Here is a 10948-nt window from a genome sequence, read left to right as displayed (position 1 = left end):
TACTCATGGGGTTCTCATTTGACATTTTTTAGAATCATGTTTCATCTTAAATAAAACCATATATAATGCGCGTGGCTTCAATGAGCATGTGGATGAAATTCAGAAGTAAACGAGCATTAGAATATACCCATGCATTCACATGCAGAGTGACGTAAAGAGCTTTTAATGCGAACACGTTCGGCCATATCTTCTCTTGACGGTAATATTTTATGTATAATAGAAAGGAAAGTTTGAACAGATTAAATGTAAAATCAGTCAACTACATAACAAAAGTTTTTTTTTGCATGCGACTCAGCTTCTTGGTACGTTAGGCAAAATTCCCTCCTAAAACAATAGAACATGAGGTAATCAAACATCTTTTTAATATTGTATAAATAATATGATAATGGTAAACCTATAAAGATTTAATATAAGGATAAATATCAATATTTAAAGATAATATTTAAATAATATGAATAAATAAGTCGCCCGCTCGTAGGTCTTGCATGAGCCATGGAAGAGGACGGCAGACGCAGATATCAATAACAAATAAATTAAAGCCATGAGTTTGTTATAACGCAGAATAAGTTTAACTTAATTTTAATTGAGAATCTTTGGATTGTTAAGTTCAGTCGGCGAATATACGCGTACCCGTAAATTTTCTCTACAATAATTTATGTTGATTGCGATCTTAAGATCCCAGGTAAAAAGTAAAGGGACTTGATTTAGGCACACTAACCCAAGGCCATGCTGCAAGCCCCACCTTTGACGCCTACCAAGCGCCACCCACCAGCGGCACCGAAAAATGAACTGAGCACATGAAATGAATGTAAAATAATTTATAATGACATCCACAGGCCTCGTGCAGAACAAAGCGTTCGCGGCGAAGGCGCTGAGGATTCACATTGTAGTCAAAGAAAGATGAAGACCTTTACACGCAAAGGATTTCAGGTACGGAAACTCGATTGATAATAATGACATTACTACGAGAAAACTATGACATCATTTGATGATATTCGTGATGCACTCAAGAAGTGTGTAAACAAAACGTGTAACAGTGATGAAGGCCATGCTTGTAGTGTCCTCTAGACAGTCAATCCGCATCTAGAATTTAAGGTAGAATTGCACATCAGACTCTCAATAATCTAGGAGAAGCCGTTAATTTATTCTGTTGTCTACATTATATTAACCGCCGCCAATGCTATTCAAGGACAAGATCATTTAATCGAGTAAAATTTCACCATATAGCAACAGAAACGCCACAATCTTGCTACTTCCTTGAACTTCAAGCCAAGTTCGTTGCACAAAACCATGAAAAATTTCAAAAACTCTATTCGCTTGCCATACGTTATCCTGGTTGAAGAATTACGTCACGCCTTTGTAAACCTAGACTACTAAATAACGCAACGTTTTCATTATATTCACAACTATTTACTACAACACAAATGCTATCCCTGTTTGAGAATTAAGTTTAAGCAGTAGTTTCCATGTGATCGTTTAATACTTGACGTCTTTGAGTCGGCTCGTCCTATTTTTGTGCACTTGTGCCACCAACGTACGCACAGCTTCCTCATGGCCCTCGAAACTGTCGGCTTTGCGTACAGTTTCGCGTCGTTCGTTCATGGAATCGTTGCCGAAGTTCTTGTGCTCCTCGGCAAGCATTAAAGGAAGAACGCTCATGGAGTTCTGCTTCCGGAATCCGCTTCTTGTTGGCATCGTCCAGCCGACATTTTTGGGCTTAAAGCAGATCACATTTTCGTAAATATTTTCACGCTTAACAGGAGGTCGTCGAGCAACAGTTGCTATCGCATAAACATTATCGTTCAACACGCGGTACTTTTGATTATTCTGTTTTAGCCTGAGCGGTTGACTAGCTTTAATCACAGGCAAAGTATTTACTTTATTAACAGGTTCCCTATCGCCGGAGTTGGGCCGCGTGTGCGGACGCCGAGTTCCTTCTTCGCCTTCTTGAAACCCGTTGTCTTTCCCGCGCTCCCGGGCACGGCTGCGGGCGTCGGCAGGATAATCTTCCCTGGTCGTTACATTGGAGTTCTCGCAAGCAGATTTTGGGCGCTCAGGCAGAGCTGAGGCGTCAAAGGAAGCCACAGCTCTCGCCAACAAGTGATCAGCTAAGTCTCGCTTACTGGACTGACTAGACTTTCTCTCGTCAGATAAAGAACGATGAGCCTGTCGCACACCGGAGCTTCCTTCGCTGTGCTGCCGACATATTTTACTAAGTATGGTTGCGGCCACCAATTTCGTAGGTCCTCCGGAACCTTCCGACCCTCGACGTCTGCGTTGCCAGACTTTCTCGACTCGCGCAGCTTCAGGGCCGTCGCCACGCGATGACTTCTCAAAAACATCGTTGCAGCTGCTGCCTTCCAGCGACATTAGAGATGAAGTAGAAGAGGTTGGACCTTCCCTGAAGACAACAGAATGATGCATATTTACCATCATTTTTGATAAATAGTGAAGAGGTGGCTTAAGTGAAATTATAATTGAGGTAGCATCCCATAGGCAAGATCCGATATGACACCAATAATATAGAAAAATGAAACATATATAGTTTGAAAATAAATATTGAATCTAGGAAGAATTATGGTCGATTAATTCCTCTACCAGAGAATAAAGTTGTGAGCATCATCCAGATAATTTCAGTTGTTAAGGGACGAACACGCAAAATAAAAAAATGTGACCATACTGACAACAATCTCGTGAGATTGTACCTACCTAGAGTGAGATATTATGTATGATTGTACCTGCCTAGAGTGAGGTAGTATGTATGATTGTACCTACCTAGAGTGAGGTAGTATGCATGATTGTACCTACCTAGAGTGAGGTAGTATGTATGATTGTACCTACCTAGAGTGAGGTAGCGTGTATGATTATACCTACCTAGAGTGAGGTAGTACGTATAATTGTACCTACCTAGAGTGAGGTAGTATGTAAGATTGTACGTACCTAGAGTGAGGTAGTACGTATGATTGTACCTACCTAGAGTGAGGTAGTATGTATGATTGTACCTGCCTAGAGTGAGGTAGTATGTATGATTGTACCTACCTAGAGTGAGGTAGTTTACGCTGTGGAGGAGGGGGCGGTGTGGCTGGACAGGGAATCAGTTGATCGGCTGCGAGGTCCCCGTAAGCCTGTCTTGCTGAGTAGTCTGCAACACAAACCTGAACTTAGAGTGTCAGTAGCTCAGCATGAGCCGTGACCTCAGCCGTAAATTGCTGCAATCTTAGAGTGTCAGTAGCTCAGCATGAGCCGTGACCTCAGCCGTAAATTGCTGCAATCTTAGAGTGTCAGTAGCTCAGCATGAGCCGTGACCTCAGTCGTAAATAAATCTACAGATAACAGCAGATAACAATCTTCAATTAAACCTTGGCCTCGGCTGAACTACGAGCTAAGTTATTAACTATCAGGCATCATAGTCAGGAGAAGAGATACGGCTGCAGTCAGAAAACAGAGTAAATGGTAAATGCACTCTCATCGAAACAATCAACATACGAAATTTGAAAAAGTAGATTTGAAAATTTTCTTCATAATAAAAGATTACATTGGAGTAAGCAATGGAAATATAATTTTGTAAACATACTAACATAGCAATAACAATTGTCTTCGTTACTCATATGAATAATTGAAGATAAACAGGTTGACTGCTTCTCCAATTAATCACGATTTAATTCCATATTACTACGTATTCAGATAGAATTATTATCAATGTCATTATAATTTCATATACTAGCATCAAGAGGTTGACTTTATAAGTGTTTGAATTTCTGACGCAGTGGGTTGGCAGTAACATTGCTGCAGGTTCAATGCACGTAAAATGTGTTGTACAAGTCCATTTGTTTGATACTAACTCGCTTAACCGTTTGGCTACAGACGGTAATGTTACCAACAGAGGGCCGTTCTATCACAACTTGCTTAAGAACACGTTGCAGCCTAAATACACGTAGCGGTCGATTTCTCTTCAGCGATCCATGGGTTTTTGAGAACCGCCAACGATGGATGGCTCTGTTACGAGCTCGTAACTATTTATGATAGTACGGCCCCTTTAGTTACTAGTATCACACAGACGATTGTCAATATATCTTTATGCACATGATTGATTAATCATAACTATTTAATTATAATAATAAACATAACAAGTCAGGCAGCACTCACCTTGCTGGTCCTCCTCCTTGCCATGCTCGCCCCCTCGCCTCACGTGGGGGGGCTCGGGGGGCAGGGGTACCCCGTCAGGCAGCAGCTGTGGCTGGGGCGTCTCTGGCGCCGAGCTCGCCTTGGACGACGGGCCGTCCTCCAGCGCCGCCCCTCGACTGGCGCCGTCGCCACACCCGCGCCCCTCCGTCCTGTGGTAAGAGGGGCGAGGGACGGCGGTAAGAGGGGAGAGAGACGGCGGTAAGAGGGGCGAGGGACGGCGGTAAGAGGGGAGAGGGACGGCGGTAAGAGGGGCGAGGGACGGCGGTAAGAGGGGAGAGAGACGACGGTAAGAGGGGAGAGGGACTTCGGTAAGAGGGGAGAGAGACGGCGGTAAGAGGGGAGAGGGACTTCGGTAAGAGGGGAGAAAGACGGCGGTAAGAGGGGAGAGGGACTTCGGTAAGAGGGGAGAAAGACGGCGGTAAGGCGAAGGACGGAGGTGAGATCCTGGACGTGAAGGTTCGCTGGACCGCTTCTAGTTGCCGCACTACGCCTACCGTGAACGGGGTCCAAAGCTGGCAGCAGTACTCAAGGAGATGGATCACAAGGGCTCTAAAGAGTGTAATCATCAATTCCGCTTCTCGTGTTCTGAACGTCCACTAGATCTACTCAATCTGTCGCCTGCCTTTTACGGTTATTGCCGCTATGTGATCACAAAACTTGACCTGAGTATTCATCAACACTGCGAGAAGTTGGTTCTCCGAGTCTAAACGAGTTGAATTGAGTTACACTCACCTTGCGCAGAGTACACTCATCTAGAACAGAGTACTATAGTCACCTATCGTACAGTACCTATATACTCATCTATTGCAAAGTACATTAACAGTTATATCCAGGGCAACCTAGGGGAACCTACTTTATTGAGAGTTTGTTTAACCTACCGCAAAGCACCCATATACTGACCTAGCACTGAGTACACTCACCTAGCTCCTATTACTACACTCAGTACTCACCTATCGCTCCTGCTGCAGGCGGCCATCTGACCAATCATCTGCTGCACGAGGGCGCTGCTCGGGTCGCGGGTGCCCAGCAGGCAGATCTGCGAGGAGCTCAGCATCTGGCTGGCCGGCACCTGTGGGTACAATGCGTGTTTAATGAACTTAAGTCGTGTAAACCAACCTGCAACCTTAGCGTCGGGAAAAAATAAACAAAGCACCATTGATTTGAAATTCTTCATGGACAATGAATTTATTGCGCCACATGCAAACGCCATTTCCTTGTTTATCATGGTAGTAGCTTCCGGCCTTGTGACGTCATATAACGCAAGTTATATAAGCTCTATCTGTCCCTTCCTCCTGTCCATATCAAAAGGACAGTAACATCTCTCAATAACTACCGCATCATCACCACTTACCGAACCAATTTCAGGTCAGCAATATATGATTATTAAACGAAGGGTGCCACGGAAAGCACTCTCTCACAGTGGCGCCCCGAACATTTTGCGATGAAGTGAGTTATCTAGATCAGTGAACACACAAAATCCTATGTGCGTCAAGATTTACGACATACAGCTCTCCAGTATCTACTGATGGAGCGGCTGTAGGCACCCACCTGGAGGCGGGGGAGATCTTCTCCATGATGGAGCTGATGGAGCGGATGTAGGCACCCACCTGGAGGCGGGGGGAGATCCTCTCCATGATGGAGCTGATGGAGCGGATGTAAGGCTCCAGTTGCTGAGCTATGATTGTAAGTCGCTTGTTTTCGTCCCGCAGGTTCGCTACATCGTTCATCTGCAACCAACACGGCTGATATATACGGGGTTAATATAGACTGGCTGCTGTGTTATTAACTACGGGATTAATATAGACTGGGTGCTAGGTTAAGATATACGGGATTGATATAGACTGGGTGCTGGGTTAAGATATACGGGATTAATATAGACTGGGTGCCGGGTTAAAAAATACGGGATTAATATTGACTGGGTGCTGGGGTAAGGAAAACGGGATTAATATAGACTGGGTGCTGGGTTAAGATATACGGGATTAATATAGACAGGGTGCTGGGTTAATAACTACGGGATTAATATAGACTGGGTGCTGGGTTAAGATATACGGGATTAATATAGACTGGGTGCTGGGTTAAAAAATACGGGATTAATATTGACTGGGTGCTGGGGTAAGGAAAACGGGATTAATATAGACAGGGAGCTGTGTTAATAACTACAAAGTTAATTGAAAAGAATCAACGAATTTGCATACGAAGAAATTTTTTTATGCCAAAATTCTTTGGTTCGAAATATTGGAAATATTCCAAACCTTTGACTAAGGCCAGCGCGAAACAATAAATTATCTGCCGTATCATCCTGCCAGAGTTTGACAGAGACTTGGGCAATATCATATATACTCTGACGTACCATGATATACTATCATGCGTATCATCCTGTCACATATATTTTGACGTATCAAACATCATATATTCTCTGACGGATCATAGAATAATATCGGTCGTGCCTACATTTGACAGATCATAATGACTAATCCATATTCTCTAGCGTATGATAACAGATCATAATGCCAAATAATAAATTAATTAGCGTATGATCGTATCATAAAATAATATCTGCTTGTACCTACATTTAACAGACATCATAATGCCAAATCACATATTCTCTAGCGTATAACAGATCATTATGCCAAATAATAAATTAACCAGCGTATGATCGTGCCTGGGTCTGAAGGAGCTCTTGCTCAGCGTATATCCTCTGTATGAGCTCGTCCCACGTGGCGTCAAAGGCGGTCTTGACATCGTCGAGCTCCTCAGCGTAGCGACGCACGTCTTCCTCGAGGGCGGCGCTCTCCCTGACGATGTCATCGACGCGGGACCGCCGGGCCACGACCCGACGGTGGGTCACGTCCCGGTGAAGCTCTTGAGCCTCTTCCTTCAGGCGACTGAACTTCGTCGACAGCTCCTGGCAAGCGTCGTACAAGGAACTTAGTTTATAGAGGCACAAGTTCCCATCAATGGTTGATATTGATTAAAAATCACGTAGTTTTACGACAATAGTTACAGGCCAAAGATGAGAAATAGATCCTGGTATTAAAATCTAGTGCCTGACTACGTTGCTAACAAGAAAAACGGAAATACCGCAAAGAGGGACATGAATGCACAGATTATATAAGACGGGAAGCTCGTAGGAGAGCGTGGCTAACTCCCACTATCTTAGATTAGGTTAGGTTTGATTAGGTAGGGTTATGTTAGGATCGGCTAGGTTATCTTAGGTTAGGTTAGGTTAGATTAGGCCAGGTTAGGTTAGGGTTTCTTAGGTTATGTTAGGATAGGCTAGGTTAGGTCAGGTTAGGCTAAGTTATGTTAGGATATCTAAGATTAGGTTGGAATAGCTTAGGTTAGGTTAGGTTAAGTTATCATAGGTTAGGTTTTATTAGGTATAGTTAGGTTTTATTAGGTATGGTTAGGTTAAGATAGGCTATGTTATCTTAGGTTAGGCTAGGTTAGGATGACTTAGGTTAGGTTAGGACAGATTATTTTAGGCGAGATGTTTCACCCGGAAGCTGATCTCATGAGCCCTGCAGTGGTCCGCAAAAGGTCCCTCGAGGTCCGCGAGTTTGAGCTTGGCGGGGGCGGCGGGGGCGGCGGGGGCGCGGAACGTGAACGCCTCGAGGGTGGAGAGGGGCGTCCGGGCGAGCTGCCCTTCAGGGGGCGGCTTGTCGGGGCATGGCGCTGGGGGAGTGAACTTTGATAATTCATCAGGAAAATTGTAATAAATGAAAAAATGGGAAGAACGGAGAAAAGAGGGTTCTTGTTTGTTTCAACTTTCTTTAATGCTCTGTGCTTATTAATGTATTGAAGAAATTTTCGATTTAAAATTAAATTGATTAAAGTGAATCAAATGATCTAGCATCAAATAGAATGCATTAGGAGCACCTCAATATACCAGTGTCGACGATAGTTATCATTTTATGCAATAAATAATTTAGCGATTATATATAAGGCCGTAGAAGTAAAATAATACATTAAAATAATGCAAAATAATCTTGCATTATATTAATAATTTTGCATTATATTATTAATTATATTAATTAATATATTTACCAGGGGCGGTGACAGGCTGTCGCGTCTTGCTGCTGCTGCTCATGAGCTCGAGGCTCCTGGCGAACTCCTGCCGGTAGTTGCTGCGGATCTGACTGCTCTGGCCCGGCCTGTCCGTGCGAACAATCAATATATTCCGTTCAATTATTAAATAAATATATTCCATTCAAAATTAGTGCAGCTAAATGTATAAAAAAACTACTTAGTGAAGGATATCTGAGTTAATCTAGAATAAAAATTAAGAAGGAATGGAAAAATGTTACACGCTGATGAAAGCCTTTCACCCACCTGAGAGAGTGGGATGTGGGTGATGGCGGCACCCACCTGAAAGGGTGAGAGAGGTGGGTGATGGTGGCACCCACCTGAGAGGGTGAGAGAGGTGGGTGATGGTGGCACCCACCTGAGAGGGTGAGAGAGGTGGGTGATGGTGGCACTCACCTGAGAGGGTGGGAGAGGTGGGCGATTGTGGCACCCACCTGAGAGGGTGGGAGAGGTGGGCGATGGTGGCACTCACCTGAGAGGGTGGGAGAGGTGGGCGATGGTGGCACCCACCTGAGAGGGTGGGAGAGGTGGGCGATGGCGGCAAGTCTCTCCATCAGGAGGAAGACGACGTCGAGGAAGTCGTGTTTGGAGGCCGTGGCAGCGAAGGTGGTGCACATGGCGAGGTGGACTTGGATGATCGGTAGCAGAGACCCCAGCGATGACAGCTGCGACCTGAACAGCTTGTCCTTAGACTCGTATTGCCTGCACAAAGTTATAATAGTATTATTTGTTTAAATTGCATCTTCACCAAGTATTTAATAGCAAAGAAAAACTTGCTCAATTATCAGGTCAAAACGTTTTCGACGAAGATATTTTTTGTAGTAGTTCTTAAATTTTTGCTGCATAAACTCTTTTCGAGTTTCAGGGGACAAAATTAATTTGATTTTTTGAAGGTCAAAGTGTTCAGGTCGAAGTGTGTGTGTGTTCAACTCACACGTCGACCTCCCTAAGCATGGCCTCATGAGTGCGCCTCAAGCTCTCCTGCAGAGTGTCAGCCATGGTGTTGATGCTGGCCTTCTCGAGGTCAGCGTTGGTGCGTAGCTCGTCCAGCAACGCTTTGAATAACACAACGCCGTCCCGCACTGAGCTCTGCAACTCCCGTATGCCCTGCAGTCACGTAATACATTACGTCGGATCACGTGGTATTAAGTGTTGCCAATTAGTAAAATACTACGTGCTCTATTGTTTCAGTAGCCTACTAGTAAATATCGTGTGCTTTATTGTCCCAGTTGCCAATTTGTAAATATCGTGCATACTATTGTCTCAGTTGCCAATTAGTAAATATCGTGTGCTTAATTGTCCCAGTTGCCAATTTGTAAATATCGTGCATCCTATTGTCTCAGTTGCCAATTAGTAAATACCGAGTGCTCTATTGTCTCAGTTGTCAAAAAGTAAATACCGAGCGCTCTATTGTCTCAGTAGCCAATTAGTAAATACCGAGCGCCTATTGTCTCAGTTGCCAATTTGTAAATACCGAGCGCTCTATTCTCTCAGTTGTCAAAAAGTAAATACCGAGCGCTCTATTGTCTCAGTAGCCAATTAGTAGATACCGAGTGCCTATTGTCTCAGTTGCCAATTTGTAAATACCGAGCGCTCTATTCTCTCAGTTGCAAATTTGTAAATATCGTGCATCCTATTGTCTCAGTTGCTAATTTGTAAATATCACGTGTTCCATTGTGCCAGTTGCCAATAAGTTAATGCAGTGTGCCCTATTGTTTCAGTTTTAAATTAGTAAATACCAGGTGCCACAACGTCTCAGTTGCTAATTAGTAAATATCGTGTGCCGTATAGTCTCAGTTGCCATTTAGTAAATACCGCATGCTTATTGTTTCAGTCGCCAATTAGCAAATATACTAGCGTGTCCCCAATTGTATCGGACGCCAATTAGTATATATCGTGTGCCCTGCTGTGTCAATTGCCTATTACTATATATCTCATGCTCTTTTCTGTCAGTTGTCAATTAGTAAATACTGTGTGCAACTGACTGCAACTGATTGAATACCAATTAGTAAATATCGTGTGCTATATTGTCCCAGTTGCCAATTAGTGCATAAAGTCTGCCTTTTTGAATTATTCGTCTGAAACAGAGGATATTAATCTCTTTTAGAGGCAACAAGCCTAGTGAATCGCAGACCTCGGATGTGATAAGACACATGAGCTTGTGATCATCAAACTGATCTGACATTGTGATAAATAAACTGATACATTACCACACGACTGAAAAAGGAAAATTTACGCACGATGACACCGCGGTCGAGCTTGCGTGCGGCGGCGGTGTAGGCCGTGTCTATGTCGGTGCACAGCAGCCGTGCCTCCACACTGGACTCCCTGAAGCAATTGATGCACTGCATCCTGTGCTTCGGTGCTGAGAACATGATGTAGGGCTCGCCGTGCGTGGGGCACTGCACAGACAACATCTTAGAGAACATGATGTAGTGCACTGCACAGCCAACATCTTAGATAACATGATGTAGTGCGGGGCACTGCACAGCCAACATCTTAGATAACATGATGTAGTGCGGGGCACTGCACAGCCAACATCTTAGAGAACATGATGTAGTGCACTGCACAGCCAACATCTTAGAGAACATGATGTAGTGCACTGCACAGCCAACATCTTAGAGAACATGATGTAGTGCACTGCACAGCCAACATCTTAGAGAACATGATGTAGTGC

The 10948-nt window shown here is 44.0% G+C and overlaps 1 protein-coding gene across 2 annotated transcripts in view; it reads right to left on the bottom strand.

Moving 5' to 3' along the window:
* Positions 1–675: 675 nt before the first annotated feature.
* Positions 676–10948, bottom strand: part of LOC108675162 (RING finger protein 207) — a 15647-nt gene continuing 5374 nt past the window's right edge. For both annotated transcript variants that reach the window (XM_018163153.2, XM_047884189.1), the window contains 11 exons: positions 10512–10673; positions 9206–9378; positions 8782–8973; positions 8233–8339; positions 7685–7860; positions 6848–7090; positions 5793–5912; positions 5136–5254; positions 4147–4334; positions 3040–3142; positions 676–2401 (listed from right to left, as the gene is read on the bottom strand). In XM_018163153.2, the coding sequence (XP_018018642.1) occupies positions 1477–2401; positions 3040–3142; positions 4147–4334; positions 5136–5254; positions 5793–5912; positions 6848–7090; positions 7685–7860; positions 8233–8339; positions 8782–8973; positions 9206–9378; positions 10512–10673 (2508 nt within the window). In that variant the 3' untranslated portion in view covers positions 676–1476. The remainder of the gene's footprint in view (positions 2402–3039; positions 3143–4146; positions 4335–5135; positions 5255–5792; positions 5913–6847; positions 7091–7684; positions 7861–8232; positions 8340–8781; positions 8974–9205; positions 9379–10511; positions 10674–10948) is intronic.

The sequence above is a fragment of the Hyalella azteca genome, unplaced genomic scaffold, assembly GCF_000764305.2.
Source record: "Hyalella azteca isolate HAZT.00-mixed unplaced genomic scaffold, Hazt_2.0.2 contig14803, whole genome shotgun sequence".
NCBI classification, from domain to species: Eukaryota; Metazoa; Arthropoda; class Malacostraca; order Amphipoda; family Hyalellidae; genus Hyalella; species Hyalella azteca.
This window is presented reverse-complemented; position numbering and strand designations above follow the sequence as displayed.